The sequence below is a fragment of the Halyomorpha halys genome, unplaced genomic scaffold, assembly GCF_000696795.3.
Source record: "Halyomorpha halys isolate HHAL.00 unplaced genomic scaffold, Hhal_1.1 Scaffold88.1, whole genome shotgun sequence".
NCBI lineage: Eukaryota > Metazoa > Arthropoda > Insecta > Hemiptera > Pentatomidae > Halyomorpha > Halyomorpha halys.
In genome coordinates, this window is record NW_027114863.1 from 572254 (window position 1) to 590430 (window position 18177).

General features: G+C 31.6%; 1 protein-coding gene and 1 long non-coding RNA gene across 6 annotated transcripts in view; one reads left to right on the forward strand and one right to left on the reverse strand.

Moving 5' to 3' along the window:
• The window catches only part of LOC106677135 (uncharacterized), a 167332-nt gene that overhangs the window by 129654 nt on the left and 19501 nt on the right, over window positions 1–18177 (reverse strand). For both annotated transcript variants that reach the window (XM_067051965.1, XM_067051964.1), the window contains exons 3-4: window positions 17704–17779; window positions 16082–16243 (exon numbers count right to left, since the gene is read on the reverse strand). In XM_067051965.1, coding sequence (XP_066908066.1) covers window positions 16082–16243; window positions 17704–17779 — 238 coding nt within the window. The remainder of the gene's footprint in view (window positions 1–16081; window positions 16244–17703; window positions 17780–18177) is intronic.
• Window positions 47–11651, forward strand: LOC106677141 (uncharacterized). Of its 4 annotated transcripts, XR_002945617.2 has the most exons (4): window positions 47–595; window positions 1445–1543; window positions 9844–10174; window positions 11529–11651. It is a non-coding gene; the product is annotated as an uncharacterized lncRNA (long non-coding RNA). The 4 variants fall into 4 exon arrangements; XR_010844682.1 differs by lacking the exon at window positions 1445–1543 and having other exon boundaries at window positions 73–595; XR_001342553.2 differs by lacking the exons at window positions 47–595; window positions 1445–1543 and adding an exon at window positions 3401–4417.

Sequence of the window (18177 nt, forward strand, 5' to 3'; positions counted from 1 at the left end):
AGATTCTGCCCACATGAAAAATTGGTAAAGCCTACTTTTTTTTGTATTCAAGATGTAGAATCACCATCCGAGGTTTGCCGATTTTATTCTGTTACACCCTGTATCTTTTTATTATTTTTATAAAGTTCATTAACAACCTTCACTAATAATTATCCAAAATAAATAAATATTTGTACGAACACGCTAACATAAAAGGAAACAGGTGAATTACATTGTTAGAGGTTATAAATTATATAACATGTTTTACCCCATGTGAAATGTTTCCACATCTCAAATTATCATACAGCAAAAAATGAAAAAAAAAAATAATTTTTGAATATGGCAGCAAAACTTGAAAATCTTGGAGACCTACTCGTTACGAAATTAGGAAATATCATACCAGAGAATCAAAAAGATAGTATTCGCAAGGAGGCGAATGAGGTAGCCAAAAACAAACTTAAGAATCTGCAAGCCCTGAAGGATCGTGTCGATAAGTTGGCGCCCGACAAAAAAAATGATGTAGAAAAGGCTTTTAAAGAATTCTCAGCAGAAGCAGCGGCAGCACAGGGACAGGCAATGCTGGGTACGGCACTTGGAAAGCACTAAATGTCCTTTAGTGAGTTCTCTTTTATTACATATTTCCACTAGTCCTATAAAACAAAAACCTATTTTAAGTTCATTCACCTATATTTTTCTGAGCATTGTAAATTACCTTATTTTTTCGGTTTGTTGTATTTTGTTTTCATATTTATTCACGAAATTAAGACTGTAAGTATCTATTTATTAATTTATATTGTAAGGAACATTTACTAGACAAACGGTCTAAATTGCCATGCCATTACAAAAGACTGATCTACATGACTATTATAAGGCCTATCTGGACATACGGAGTTGAGCTTTGGGGCTCCACTAAACCATCAAATTCCTCTAGAATCCAATCCTTACAGTCCAAAATCCTTAATGCTCCTTACTTTGTCACAAATCAAGTCATCCATCAGGACCTCAATATTCCATATGTTGCCGATTTGTCCAGAACCAGATACCGTTCCTTCCATAAAAAACTTCATAACCAGCCAAATACACTTGTTTTCTAACCTGGCTACTCCTTCATTACCTAATAATCCTCCTAGAAAAGAAGATGGCTTCGAGATCTTCTCCTCTAGAAATGTTATTGGAGTTCTATCAGTGGGTAGATTCTCCACATGTTTGTATCATGTCACTATGTCACCTACAGCAAATTTACTTGTTGTATATATGTGTATTCAGTTGTAAATAACAATAAATAAGTTATTTAAAAAAAAATATTGTAAGAAAATCATCAGGGTGATTTGCTGATCATCTTCTGACACTATTTAATTTTAAACATTTCTAATTCATTCCGGAATAAAAGACAAAACAAGGAAAAAGGAAGGTGAGTATGTAAATCTCTATATCGAAGTTTTTATAACACGAGCTGTTTTTTTAGAAAATGGATTGAAGCCCCCAAAAAACTAATGATGGCTTGTATTGGTAAGTTCCGAAAAAATATTCCTCTTCCACTCCAGATTTTCTGAACTGCGACCAGGTAACATATTTAGTTTTTGATGGCAACGTTTAGGATAACTTATTCTTCCCCCAGTGGATCTAGTATAATTGACCTTTAGGCTTTTAAAGATTTGTCAGTACAGGCAACGCCAAAAAATTTGGTTTAGTTCATGTTTGCACTAGTTCTTTAAAAAAAACTTATTCTAAGTAATTCCCCCATATTTTTCTGTGTAATGTGTAAAATACCTTTTTCGGTTTGTTGTCTTCTGTAATGAAATTTTCGCTTCTATTCATAATTAATTCAGTTTATGATTAAAATACCAAATAAATAATACTAGCTTGAGCACAGTCAACATGATAAGTTTCGCTCCTTACGACAAAATTGGACAGCTCATATATAGTATATAATTAATACAGTATATAGGCACCTCTACACGGCCAATCAGATTGACAGTAAAACCAAAACTCTGGGAATCGAACCCACATGAGCCGTCATTGAGAAATTAAAAAAAAAAAAAAAGGAAAAATCGATTTCACATCTTAAATTAACATTAAATAAACACATATAAATACAATACACATACACATATACAGTAATAATAAGTTACAGAATAAGCTATCCAACATGAAAGACAAAGTTGATAAGATGGAAAAATTAAATGCAATTTATAAGATAGCTTATAAAAATTGTGAAAAAGTATACATTGGTGAAACATCTAAAAAACTGGAAACTAAAATCAAGGAACATTCAACCAATTGTAGAAACGTTAAAAGTATAAATTTCACAGCTCTGGCCTACCACTGCAAAAAATTGAGCAATGAATTAAACTTTGTAAACCCAAAAATAATAGATACAGCATTCTTGGAAGCCTCGATCTGTGATTGTAGCCTGATGATTTACTATGTCATCTAGTTGAATCATTTTAATCACCCTCAAACAGTGCTCTATCAGACGAATCTTGTGATATCCTTTTTCGTGGCCCAAGTTTTGCTTTGACTGCATAACAAAGCCACATTTCACTAGATTTAGTTTAAGTCCACCTTTCTTAGCTGCTTCAAAGGCTAAACCCAAATTTTCCAAATGTCTTCAAAAGATTGTGAAAAATGAAAATATCGTCAATATAATTTACATAAAATTGATTCAAATTATGTTTAAGCAAAATACCAACCCAAATTCATTGAAAGATAGCTGAAGAGTTTTTAAAACCAAATGGCAGGAATTTTATTTTCCAGTGACCTTTTTGTTTCATTAACACCATATTTTCCCTGTGTTTCATTCAAAAAGGTGACTAAAAAACCGAGTTAATATCCTTGCATTGAACAAACTACTAGATCGTCGATTCTCGGAAATGGTCGAAGTTTAGATACTTCTAACTCTTTTAGTCCTCGAAAATCGACATATAGCCGCGTTCTTTTTCTATCTTTTTTTTTTTTAATGCTAGAGTAACAGTTGCACAAAAGGGGAGCTCGATTCTTCAATCAAATTATTCTCTAATAACTTTAAATTTTATGATTCATATAGATCAGGGTATGAACATCTGTACGGTTTCCCCGAAATATGGTTTCCCCCTTCAGTTTAATGTGAGCTTCACCAACTCCAACTAGACCCACATCAAACTTATCAGTGGCAAAACATATATCATTTTCACTTAAAATTTTTAAAATTAGTGTTATATTCTTATAATTATGATATATCTGTATTTTGATTCTTTTTATAACTTTTTCTGTCTAAAATATTATATTATCTTTATTGCTATTTTATTATTATGTTTGTTTTTTGATTTTTTTAAAACTAGTTTGCTCTTGTATCAAAATAATTTTGTTTTATCTTTTTTTTTTTTTTTGTTATGCTTAAATAAACCTAATCTAAATCAAAATTTTGTATTTAAAAAAAATAAATTCAAGAGCTCTAAACAAGAAATGTGAGAAAAAGTCTCACTTAAACTATGGACATATAGTTTCTTACTTGAAGTCATAGTTAATACTTTATTCAATTTGTAACTGTGAAGAATGTAGGCAGACGATTGCTAAAACAATAGTTTATTATAAATGAAAGGCAAAAGTAGTAAGGTAATATGCTTCAAAGAAGAAATACTATTATACTTTCCTAAAAAAATAAAATTGAATGAAAGTCCCATTCCACAGTTTTAATGAATCTAACAGTGTAGTATTACAAGTAACTGACAGGATCTTTACAAAGTTATAATTATAAACAAAAGCATTTGAAAAGAATAAACAAACATTTGCAAAGAACAGACTGTTGGAATATGAACAATATCTGCTATTTAGTAACACTGATTGTATGATAACAAGGGGGAAGGTTCTAAGTTGTTATGTGTGTACAGTTGATTTGAATATACACTATATGTGTTTCTTTACAGTGATAAATGTATTTCTTTTCTTTATAATTTTAACACAGACAAATATTTCTTTAACCTTCTTAGGATAGTTCTCCTCTGTCTACGCTAGGAGTGCTAAAATGTCACAGCAGCACAGCTACCCAAATTATGAATATAATTTACGTACGTTTGTATGAAACATGATAATATAAAAGCAAACAGATGGGTTACATTATTAGAGGTAATAAATTATATAACGTGTTTCATATGTGGTATTTCCAAATTTCGAATTTGGATAAAAAAAAAAATAAAAAAAATTTTGGAGATGGCGGAAAAATTAGAAAATCTTGGAGACCTTCTCATTTCGAAATTAGGAAGTCTCATACCAGAGGAACAAAAAGAAGACATTCGCATGGAGGCGAATGAGGTGGTCAAAAACCAACTTAAGAATCTGCAAACCTTGAGGGATCGCATCGATAAGTTGGTTCACGAAAACAAAAGTGAAGTTGAAACAGCTTTTAAAGAATTCACAGAAAAGGCAATAATAGCACTGGCACTGCCATAAAATTTATTTAGTGAGTTTTGTATTATTACATATTGCACTAGTTAATTAAACGGAATTTTTCTTAGCATTATAAGTTAGCTTATTTTTTCGGTTTCTTGTCGTTTATTTTCATTATGCTTGTATTCATAGTAATTTGAGTTTATTACTAAAATAACAAGTAAATAATAGAAGCTTTAGCACAGTTAACATGGTAAGTTTCTCTTCTACATGCGGATTGGACAGCTTATAGGTATGTAGGGACCACTGCACGGGGATCAGATTGTCAGTAAAACCAAAACTCTAGAACGGTGCCCGCATTACACAACTTTCAATTACAGTACAAGAGCCGGGAAGAAAAAAGGCAGTTATCTCATCCCAATATTTTTGATTACTTCAATAAAAACTATGTATAATTAATAGTCAAAATTGATGAGTCTGCCAAGTATAGGTTGGGGGATTAAAAAATGGTGACTTTTTCAAAACCTTAAAAAAACATTAATTTTTCATTCGGAGCTCTATATCTTAAAAACTACCGATAACACTAGAAAATCTAAGAGAACATTATTATAAATAAGGGTAAATTTCCTGAAATATTAGCCTTAAAAGAGCTAGTTACGTCCAATAGTTCTCGAGATATGGCTTTTTAAAAAGCAAAATTCCTTAAAAATCTACTGAAAGATTAGTAGTTAGTTAATTTATTCTTAGAAATCTATATCTCAGGAACTATGTGACGTACAGATGTCTATTAGCACTCAAATTAAAGCTAGTTTAATGCACTATAAAGAAGTTTATGACCTTTACCTTTGTAGGAATAGTAGTTTTCATGATATTTGCTAAAATAAATTGATTTATAGTTGTACGGACAGTAAATTTGATTTATGAAAAACTTTATTTCAGAAACCGTTGGACGTACTGATGTCTGCCAGCGCTCAAATTCTTTAATTAAGCTAATTAAATTTACTACAAAATAGTTAATTATGTTTATCTTTGTAGGAGTAGTACTTTTTATGATATTTGACAAAATGAACTCACAAAATGTTTCTAGTTGTTCGTATAAAATATTGGATTTTTAAAAAAATATATCTCTAGAACCATAAGACGCACATATGTCTCCCAAAATATAGGAAATTTAACTTACTATAATGTAGTCTATGACAATTATGTTCGTAGGGGTAGTAGTTTTTATGATTTCACATATGAATATAAACAACTATTAATCAATTTATTTTAGCAAATTTCATGTAAACTATTACTCCTACGAAGATATACATCATAAACTACTTTATAGCTCATTAAACTAGCTTTAATGTGAGTGCTAATAGACATCTGTACTTCAAATGTTTTTTGAGATATAAATTTTTCAATATAAATTCACTAACTACTGATCTTTCAGTACGTCCCATACAACATTTATTACCATATTAATGAGGAAAAAAACAAGAATTTGCTGTGGGGTAAGAAGCCTCTGGACCAAAGGATGAGTCGCCTGAAAATAATTTCGAAGTGGTAAGAAGTTTTACTTACCATGGCTCTATTATCAATAAGAACCAGGATGAAGAAGAAGGAGTGAGTTAAAAGCAGAATTGCTGCTGGAAATAGAGCTTATTTCTCCATTGTAAGGCTAATTAAAAGCAGATAAGGCCAGTCGTCACATACGGTGGAGAAACTTGGACGCTAAGTAATAAAAGCATTAACCTGCTAGACAAGTTTGAAAGAGTAATTCTGAGGAGGAGAATTACTCACACTTAGAGTTTATAATTGAAACTAAGAAACCCCTCTGAGGAGGAGAATCGTAGGGCCAGTATGCGAGAATCGTAATTGGCGAAGAAGGAAAATGGTGAACTTTTTGGGCTCTATAAGGAATGTAGCATCTCCTCATAAGGACACAGAGGCTTAAATGGCTTGGCCATGTAATGAGGATGAGCGAGGAAAGAGTGGCTCATAAACTGTACAGTTACGTTCCGGATGGTGTACGGCAAAGTGGTAGGCCGAAGGGCCGATGGGGGGGATGCTGTGAGTCGGGATCTGCGACTACTGAGGATCCCAGTTATCCTTACAGAAGAAAGAGAAAGATGGTTGGAGGCCGTTGAGCAGGCCAAGGGCAGCTTATTGCGCCTGTTGTGGCAGTAAAGAAGAAGAAGAAACTGCACCAAAAGGTACAAACCGTGTCTACTTAAACAAATAAAAACCGGAGAAATAAAATAAAACGTTAGAAATTTTTTCTTTATTTGAAATCAATATTTCGCTCATATAACGGCATTAAATCTACCTTTAGTTGTAGCCTGAAAGAGCTCTTCAGCGAAAGGATTTGGATTAAATGAAGGGAAGTTGTGAACGATTAGATGAACACTTGATATCGGGAGAAAAAGAAAAAAAAGGTGAAAATATTCCAATTTCCTTGAAAAATGGTATTTTGAAGTTTGAGACAACACTAAAAACGAATATTATTTGCTTTTTTTCTGACCTACTTTACCCCGAACCACATTACGTTTTTATAATTGGCTTAAGATATAATATAGCTTAATAGAATCAGAAATACTTTTTTCATATTCTTCGGAAAGAGACGAATCAATTGACGTAGGATAACCGTGAAAAGAAATCATACTTTCTCAGCTACAAACCCAGAACGCTTAATTCTTTCTGTTCATAACGTTTTCACTACCTGAGTTATCGGGGATTTCATTATCTTTGAACCTTTCCATGGTGACAGGGGGCTTTTGAAAAAAAATTGCACGTAAATCGGTCCAGTAATTCAAAAGTTTATTGTGGAAAAGCTGAGCCGGGAATGCTTCGTTATTGCTATATTTGAGGATACATAAAGATTTAATGTACACAATTAAACTGGAGGATTAAAATTAATTTCAATAAATTTACCCTTCGACGTAAGCCCATGACTTCTTGCCCTACAGTATCCTTTAATAATACCCCTCTTATTTTGGTCGAACAGATCCGTTACTTAGGACTACATCTGGACAAACAACTGATATGGAATCCTCAAACAAGACAAAAAAGACAAGAAATTGCTCGTCGATTTCGACTATTGCAACATTTACTAGACAAACGGTCCAAATTGCCAATCCATTACAAAAGACTGATGACTATTATCTGAACATACGGAGTTGAGCTTTGGGGCTCCACTAAACCATCAAATTCCTCCCGAATCCAATCCTTAATGCTCCTTAATTTGTCACAAATCAAGTATACCTAATTGTTTAATTTTAACTAATTACACTAATTTATTGATATTATGTACAAACTATTAATTGTGTACTTTTTTTTTAAAATTATTTATTGTTATTTACAACTGTATAGAAAAATATACAACAAGTAAATTTGCTGTAGATGACATAGTGACATGATACGAACTTCTACAAGAATCTACCCACTGATAGAACTCCAATAACATTTCTAGGGGAGAAGATCTCGAGGCCATCTTCTTTCCAGACGCTTAGGAGGATTATTAGCTAATGAAGGAGAAGCCAGGTGGTTAGAAACAAGTGGATTTGGGTGGTTGAGAAGTTTATCATGGAAGGAATGGTATCGGGTTCTGGCTAAATCGGCAACATATAGAACATTGAGGTCCTGATGGATGACTTGATTTGTGAGAAAGTAAGGAGCATTAAGGATTTTGGAATGTAAGGATTAGATTCGGGAGGAATTTGATGGTTTAGTGGAGTCCCAAAGCTCACAAAGCTGCTAAATATATATATGATGTTATAACTATGGTAACGTATTAACAACTAACTTAACTATAGGGGTATTCATGATCTTTAGTTTAACATGTTAAATGGAAAAACTCATGTTAAATGGAAAAAAATTGCTTTGGCCGTGGTAAAACGAAATAACATGTAACATGGCTGAGATTCTGTTACTTGGTCTGTTAAATGGAAAATGACGTCACGCAATAGACCAGTTGAGCTCGCCACCATTTTTGTTTGTTGTGTCAGGTTAGTTCTTTCGTGTTTGTGCTAGTTATTATTCCATACCCCTGTTATTAAATCACAATGGATAACTTTAATAATACAACGGAGAAAAAAAACAGAAGAGGTATTAGCAGACCGCCTTGTGTTGGATAGGGAGCGATTTGAATTTGAAAAGAAAAGGATTGCGGAGGAGCTGAAGCTTTGTAAAATCAAAATACAAATAAAATTTGGCACCAAAGTAGTTTCCATAAAGCTTCCTGGCATCTAAGAGGAACATCCAAGTTTTATTTATGTTCACTAGTTTTGAAATTATAGCTAGATAGTTTTCTAAATTGCTAATGGCTAGTTTTTTAAATACAAATAACTCCACTCATGATTAAGGTAGAAACATGGGAGGAGTGACATTTTGTAGCTATTTAAATTAACTTTTACTTGACATGTAACAAGTAACATATATGTTTGTTATAAAATTTTTCAAAGAAATTACTGAAAATAAGTGATTTTATTCTTAAACAATACATAAGGTTTGATGATAAGAGGATAATGGGCTCATTATTATACAATACATACTAAAAAAGTGGGTTTTTGACATAATAACAACTTTTATTACATATCATTTTTCTTAGAACATAATAATTTTATTCAAAGATGCACAATAAAATATTGAAAATTAGTAACAACCTAAACACAAAAAACTTTCAATAAAGTTGTCAATTAGCTCATCTTCATTCTCTTCCTCACAAGTTTGAAGATCAATAAGACACTCATAAGATAAACTTTCGCACAAATTTCACTTTTCACTCACTCAAGGCATGTTGTAATAAATTGCTTAAATCAAAACTGAAACTTAAATCAAATTCGAAGTAAACAATTAACATGAGGCTCTGGAAGGAAAGGTTATAAACATTAAGGCTTATCAAAAAAAGTTGCTGAGAAAATCCGCTAGGGGCTCTTATGCATTTAACGTTTAACATGACTTCAAACAGGGCTGCTCACAATCCTATAGTTATAACATTTAACATGGTAAAACATTTAACACAACATCATGAATACCCCTAGTATCATCTGTGTTTTTAAATAAAACCCTTCCCTGTAGTGTCTGACCCCGAATGACCTATGAAAATGTAATAACAGATTTTTCAGGAGTAAAACAAAGTCGATATTCGTTTTTACACCTCGAGAAACCCTTAAATATGAATTTTCGAAAAAATCGGAAAATAAAATTTTTAGTCAAAAACCCTTGTAAATTAAAAAATCGTTTTCATTTTTCTGTAGGACAAATGGCTTAGAAGGTAGGCTATTTTTGTAAAGAGAAGTCGGGTCTTTTTTTTGTGTTCAAGATGTAGAATCACCATCCGGAGTTTGTCCACTTTATTATCTTACACCCTGTATTTTTTATTTATTTTTTCTATAAATGTCAATCAACTACCCAACTACCTTTACTAATAATTTTCCAAAATAAATATATATTTGTTAAGAATAACAGATGGGTTACATTGTTAGAGGTAATAAATTTGGATTGTTTCCAATTTAGATTTTTCCACATCTCAAATTATCATAAAGCAAAAAATAAAAATTATTTTTGGATATGGCAGCAAAACTCGAAAATCTTGGAGACCTCCTCATGACGAAATTAGGAGATATCATACCAGAGAATCAAAGAGATAGCATTCGCAAGGAGGTGAATGAGGTAGTCAAAAACAAACTTAAGAATCTGCAAGCTCTGAAGGATCGTGTCGATAAGTTGGCGCCCGAAAAAAAAAGTGAAATTGAAAAAGCTTTTAAAGAATTCTCAGCACAAGCAGCGGCAGCACAGGGACAGGCAGTGCTGGGTACTGCACTTGGAAAGCACTAAATGTGCTTTAGTGAGTTTTAGTTTTATTACATATTTCCACTAGTCCTATCAAACAAAAACTTAATTCTGAGTTCATCTATCTATATTTTTCAGTGCATTGTAAATTACTTTATTTTTTCGTTATGTTGTCGACCGTTTCCATTACGCTTTTATTCATAATTGGTTGAGCATATGATTAAAATAGCAAATAAATATTATAAGCTTTAGCACATGGTAAATTTCCCTCCTCGGGGACAGCGTATATACAGTATATAGGGGACCACTGCGCGGCCAATCAGATTGACAGTAAAACCAAAACTAAGGAACTGTGCGCGCATCACAGAACTTTCACTAAGTACCCCTGCCCCCTACTTACGTTCCCAATTTTTGAGAAGATTGGTTAACTCGTGTTCAAAGTATCACTATTTTATTTGAGATATCAGATTTTTAGTCCAGAATAGGCATATTTTTCGGTAACTGGAGGGGAACTAATCGGTATGACCTTTTTGCCAACTCCTGCATACAATAGCTAAGTAGCCGCCGCGTACTAACCAAGGAAGGAGTTTCAATATTTATTCCTCGGGGCCGCCGAGAAATAAATATTAACTGCCAATACAGGAATCGAACCCACTAAGTTCCCAACCAAGCGCTCTGGGTGCGTCTTTCTATAACGGGAAGATTTATACAGCAAAGTTACTAAACCACTCATGTTACTATAGCTTCCGTATTATCACTTCAAGTATCTATTAATTCATATCAAAGTTTCAATGTCCAGTTAATGTATATATACATATACTCAAACACAACTATAGCGAAGAATTGCCGGAACTACTAGTTTCAAATAATAAAAGTTACTTCAGAGGAAAATGTTTTAAACATTCGACATTTATGCTATGTCGAACTATTTCACTGAGGATAAGACGTATCTGATATTAAAGAACATCTAATTGTACATTTTATACGGAGTTTCATCAAAAGCGATAAAACCGTCAGAGAGTGCGGTAACCAAGGGGTAAAGGGCGTGGCCTCTAACTCCGAAAATAGCTGGGCAGAAAATTATTTTCTGTTACACTGTAGCCGTGAGTCAACTTCACTGGGGTTCAAATAGCCTCTTAAATTGGGTGCTCTTAATTGGGTAAAAATCTGGCGGTCGAGCGTGATTCTGACTAAATCACCTCCTTGCACAACCGTTGGTCTAGTAACAGTACTTCTTTACAAAGTGCTGAACCACTAAACCTTTATGGATTGTAGTGGTAGAGATTTAAAACCGTTATTAAAAATAGATAATAAAAAAAATTAAAAATCGATTCCTTATTGTAAAACTAGATAACAATTAAGTCATTATTATTATTTACCTTGATTAAATTTAATTTTTTTTATTAAAGGAACTGGCGAGTGTTTATGATGAAGACGGGAGAGGAGCGTGGCAAGAGGTATTACAAGAAAACATTCACATAAGATTTTTATCTTTATCGTAATTAAGAAATAAAAAATTGTATATAATTTAATTTTCCATTTATTGATATCTAGAAAATTTAGTATTTGAACTTTAAAGACATCATAAAAAGCTGAGATATCTAGTTCTAATACCCTAATGAGGTTTATTTTATTACATATGCAATTGTTTATGAACAATAAAAAGAGGATAATAAAACTTGTTTGGTGATTTTTATGTTCAATCTTTACCATGGTTTCTATATAAATTAAAAATTTATTGTATAGTTTAAATGTTAGCAGATTAAAAATTAAATCGTATCGGTCTTTGGCAGAGGAGATTAGATTATATTTAAATGTGGTATTGTATCTTATCACTTATATAGTTAATCATTTAAATCATGTGTTATCTGTAACCTACCTTTTGTCAATATGAACATATGGTATATGTTAAATTGCTTCTTATGATATTTGCAAGTATTAAAAATGTTTCCGTATAAGGTTGACAAGAAATATTAAGTGTTTTAATGTTTTCTCATTCAATTATATAAAATTATGCCTGTTGAACAGATTCGATAAATAGGGCTCCATCTTGACAAGTGACTTACTTGGAATCCACACACAAGACTGAAACGACAAGAAACTGCTCGTAGATTCCGATTGCTACAACATTTACTTGACAAACGCTCTAACCTTCCCATCCACTACAAAAAATTAGTATACACTACGATAATCAGACCAATTTGGACATATGGAATTGAGCTCTGGGACTCCATCAAATTCTTCCCGCATCCAATCCTTACTATCCAAAATCCTACGTAAAATCCTTGATGCTCCTTATTACGTCTCATATAAACTCATTCACAAAGACCTTAACATCCCATTCGTTGCAGATTTGACCCAAAGCAGATATGCGTCTTCTCATTCCAAACTCCTTAACCATCCTAACCCATTAATTATTAATCTTTCATCCTTAACAATCCCTGATAATCCTCCGAGGCGTCAGAAAATAAGATGGCCACGGGACCTTCTAATTTAAATTAATGTTTGAAGTTTCCTTCCCAATATTTTCAAGTGTATATGAAACATACTACATCTTTACCTATTGTATTATTTTGTACAGTTGTAAATTACATTAAATAAATAATTTTAAAAAAAATTATATAAAATTATCTTCCTAGATACCGACAAAGGCATTAGAATGTATAATGTAATATATCCAAATTACACGTAAAAAGGCAGTTGAAAGTTTTTCTCTTTATTAACACGCATAATTAAAAGTTTTGTATACTTATTTTTCAATTAGGAAGTTCGAATAATTTTGTTGGCATTAAAATAGCAAATGTAGTTAAATGTAATATAATTATTACATGTTCCCTACGATTACTGACTGCTTGAATCGGTCAGAGCTGAATTAATTAAATAAAAAAAGGTTAGTGATGGACTTTTCTCATCTCTACCTCAGCATATTTTGTATACAAATTAGGAAGAATAACGTTTTGGCTGAAATAGTTACTTTTTTTTTTACTTTTAGTTTTGATTAAATATTTTTTTTTAGGTAGTTTACTTTATTTTATTAATTTATTTTCCACTTTATATCATATCATAATGGGCAAAGCGTTCCCCACAGGTTCACATACTTGGAGCATGGAGTATGCGCATATCATTAAATTCCTGAAAACAATCTTACGTTGCTCGTACATCACACAACACAGTCTGGTGGCTACTTGCGTCCACACGTTTTGAGTATATTGGTGGACTGTGTATAATTTATCGATATTTTTGTAATTTAAAAAAAAACAAAAAACACTACGAGTAAAATGTGAGAAAATATTAAACATACATGATTTAAATTTCTCTGTTCATATCACAAACCTCAAAGAGTGCTAAAACGAAATACGAAGTATGAAAACAAATCTCTACCCCCTCACTTGTTGCCTTTCATAATGTTGCTTTTGCTCCTATCGAACAGATCCGTTTTATTGGACATACGACTAGCTTGGAATCCTCACACAAGACTGAAAAGACAGGGCACTACATGTCGAATCCGTCTATTACAGCAGACAAACGATCTAAAATTTCAATCAATTACAAAAGACTGATCAATATGCCTAATAAGGACAATCTGGACATGCGGAGTTGAGTTTTGGGGCACAACCAACCTTCGAATTCCTCTCTTATCCAATCCTGACAATCCAAAATCCTTCGTAATATCCTTAATGCTCCTTACTTTTTCACATATAAAATCATCCACAAAGATCTTATTGTTCCATATGTAACCGATCTAGCCCGAACCAGATACCACTCCTTCCATACTAACCACCCAAACCCATTAGTTTCTAACTTGCTTCCTCTTTCATTCCGAAAATCCTCCAAGGTGTCTGAAAAGAAGATGGCCTCGAGACCTTATATTCTAAAAATGCTTTTAGAGTGCTGCCAATGGGTAGTTTCTCTACACGCCTGTATCATACCATTATGATCTTACATCAAATTTAGCGAATGTATTTTTATGTAAATACCATAAAATAAAAAAATACTTCACACATTTAAAATAAAAAAGTACGTCAGTATAACAAAAGATAACGGGATTGTAAACATATGCCTGCAATCAGATGATCTCATTTTCTTCCGATTCGAGCCTGTGTTTATTTATTATCTGCTTTATTAATTCATTATTTTTTTTATGTATTGTATTTACCCATTATTTTATACTGCCAATAATGAAAACTGGTTATTTATACCAAATAAAAAGAATTAATGGTACTTTAAAGGAAGTTTTTTTAACATTCGTCATTTATGCTAAGCCTTATTATTTCAAGGAGGATAACACCTATCTGATAATATTAGAAAATACAACATGGCACATTAATCAATTTAGACTTGTAATTATACATACCAATATTTAAAAAGCGTCTGAAATTGAAAAACGGCATGAAACCATCCACTCCCGCCCTCCATGGTAGCCTTACCTATCTGAGTTTTCAAACAGACAATTATAGCGAGTAGGTTGGTCGATGTACGACATGTCACAATCTCACAAGAGGAGATCATAACACAAAAAAGGCAATCCTTCCCCGCCGGACCCGCCCCACTCAGACTTCGGGGGAGCAACGGCCCTATATCACTTTTGAAATATTAGCTTAAAACGGTAAGAGTAAACTTTAAGATAGTTCAATCTAGCAATATTTAAAAAGCGACTGAAATTGAAAAACGGCATATATTGAGTTTAATCAAAATCGTTAAAGCCGTTATCGAGAAAATCAAAAAAATATGAAAAATAGGTTCTATAATGTGGGATTTCGCGAGAGTCGATTTCATCGACAAATTTGATGCCCGCATTAAAATTTTTAATTTCAAATTTTCACGAATTTTCGTTTTTTTAGTTAGGTTGACACATATACACTAACCATTTTACCATTTTTGGATTCGAAATTGTTCACGATCACAATACTTATATACTTAATTACTACATATATAGGTAAGTGAAAAAAAAAAGTCTCGTAACTAGTAAAGCTTTGAATTATACGGTTACTTATCCGTTCCTATGGGTCGTATGGTTTTATTATACAAAAAATCATACTCAGCCCCTATTACAGATATTTTTAAAATGAATAATAAGTATATAAGTAACTAGACTCCGTATTAATGTACATTATACAGAATGTCTCTGCTCAGATTCACTGCATATATTTTATATATGTATATACACATTATTGCATCGCATAATGCTCTATAAATTAATGTTTTATTGTTGGAAATTAGACCGGGTGGTGGTCAATAAAGGTATTAATAGTATAAAAAATCTATTTATTGTTATCCAACGTTTCGCCCCACTTTGCAGGGCTTCGTCAGAGCAGATGGGATTGAAACAAAGATGACAACTGAATGATATTTCTTATTTAATTCTACCATCAATCCCTAATTAATTATTAAGTGTAATAGAATTATTATCATTTTCTTATCTATAATTATAAACAAAAGAAAATTCCTTCTATCCTATCAGAAAAAGTTTATTCTGAATAGAAACAATTATAATTTCATTAAGATGAATTGGACCAGCATAAGAACCTTACAATAATACACTTTACATATTATATTATTATTTCACATATTATATTATTAATCCTTTAATAATTAAATTCTGAGACAAAATTTTAGTTGTCATCTTTGTTTCAAACAGCCCCGACGAAGTGGGGCGAAACTTTGGTTTATAATTTTTTTAAAATAATAAATAGTTTTTTTTTTAAATATTTTGATACCTTCAATCTTCCTACAATCTACTTCATGCGGCCAACTAGCTTCTACTAAAATAAATATTTTATTTTATTTCTATATGAGATCGCTTAGGTTCAAGTAATGTTATAATTGCCTCATTTTAGGTCAAGTTAACCTAATAACTAGAAACCTAATCTCCTATTAGCTAAGGATAAAATTAAAGGATAAACGAATAAAAAAAAGTCGGGACGTTTTAAAGAATATGCCGGGCTAGGGATGTTCCACTTACCTTGAGCTTCCTGAGGCCCTGCAGTTTTTTCCTCAGCATGTGGACCGTCTCCTGTTTTTCTTCCTTCTTCTTCGCTGTCTCCTTTTCAATATATTTTTTCACCGATTCCTGCGTCAAGGGGAACTCCTTTATCCTAGGGATGGGTTCCTCGGTGATGGGTGCCTACGTGGAAGTCCAAAAGCCATCTTTAGAAATACTCACACATATAGAAATAAAAAAAAAAAGAAGAAGAGAAAAATGTTTTTAGTATATTGAATAGTACAACGGAATAGCGGTTGAAGTGGGAATTCCGAGTCTATTTTTTTTTTTCTACTGTTCAGTTTTATGTTGTGTCAAAAAAGCTTTAGCTGTCCTACCAGCAACAGAACATAACAAGAAGTATTGTATTAATAATAATGTAACATAAGATAAAACAAATAGCTAATCCTTGTCAATTATTGTATATAGATGCAAATATATATTAGTACTTTATTTTTATTTAATTAGTAAGTAACTTTTATATAAATTATTTTGTTATTACTTAATCATTTTTATCCCTTTTTTGAACCTCCACACCTCATTTCATGTATGATTTTTAATCTTAACATTACTTGAGAAAAAAATGACTGCAAATGGTGGTATTTAGTGTTTTATATTTATATTATTGTATTGATTTATATTTACAGTATTATATTAATTTATATTTACAATATTATGTTAATTTATATTTTTATTTTTAAATATTATATTTGTATTTTTTTTTAAATATTATTATTATCATTTGCATTTTTTCCTTCTTCTTTTTTTCATTTAGTTTAGTCAATATATATGGTATACCTGAATACTAATAGGACAGTAATACTAACAGTCCTAAGTTGTAGCAGCTTGTATTATTATATCTCAATGAAAATTATGATTAAAAAAAAAATACTTGTTAGCAAAGTAACTTGTTAATTAGTTATGAACTGCAGTAATGATTGTAAATTTAATTTTTTTTTCCGTTCAAACAAATCTACGTTACTTTTCTGCTAAAAATGTTGAAATAAAAGCAACTCAAAGGTTTTTATAAAATGTTTAAATAAAAAAATGTATGAACTTTTTGTGAAGTGATATTCAAATTTTATTTAAAAATTACCTTGAATTAATAGCTCAATATATTTTTTGTTTTTTTTAGCCATATTGACTAACTGAATTGACATTGCTTTTCTCATAGATTATTTTGGTTTCATTAAATGTTTAACAAAGTTCGTATGATACTGTGAATTAAGTTGGTACGTAGATGAAACATGACTAGAAAAGGCAAAAAATTGCAACTCACAGAATGTTTTTCTGGGGATTATAAGGAAGTTATAAAAGCCCCCAAAGGAACAAAAATAATAATATAGTAAAAAAACAGCCGAGAAAAATGTATTTTAAATAAATTATAACAAGCATTTCCTCGTGTTTTATGTACTAATATATATTTTAATAATGTAACTACGGTGAGAGACAATTGTCAATAAAATTCTCTGGAACGTAACCGATATGTGGAATATAATGCCCCTCACCCTCTTTTCCCTCCCAAAATAATTATGATTGATATTTATTAACTTAAAATGTGCAAAAAAAAAAAAATAAATAAATAACCAAAATAAGATTGATACCTTCTTATCCACCGTACTAGAAAAAGAAGACTTCATCCACTCTGCCATTGTCCTTGCCAGCTCCCAAACACTGAGGCTGCAAAGAAATTAGATATTATAAATAAAATTTTTAAATCAGATTAATAATTCCTAAATTGAGTTATATATTCCGAAAAGGGCTTATCTCCGAAAATTATAATTCTTCTGGAGACAAAAAAAAATTTAAATTACGAAGATGGTCAGGGTTGCGGTCAAAAAAGAACAAAAATAGTTAACAACTAAGATAGCTTTAGAGACTAAGAACAAAAATAGTTAACAATTAAGATAGCTTTAGAGACACCAAGTCTCTAAAGCTATCTACTTTAACAGCCCTGATGAAGCTCTACAAAGTAAGATGAAACGTCGGAAAATAAATAGTTGTTAACTATTTTTGTTCTTTTTTTACTGCAATACTGACCATCTTCTTCATAATTTGAAATTATATAATCAATTTAT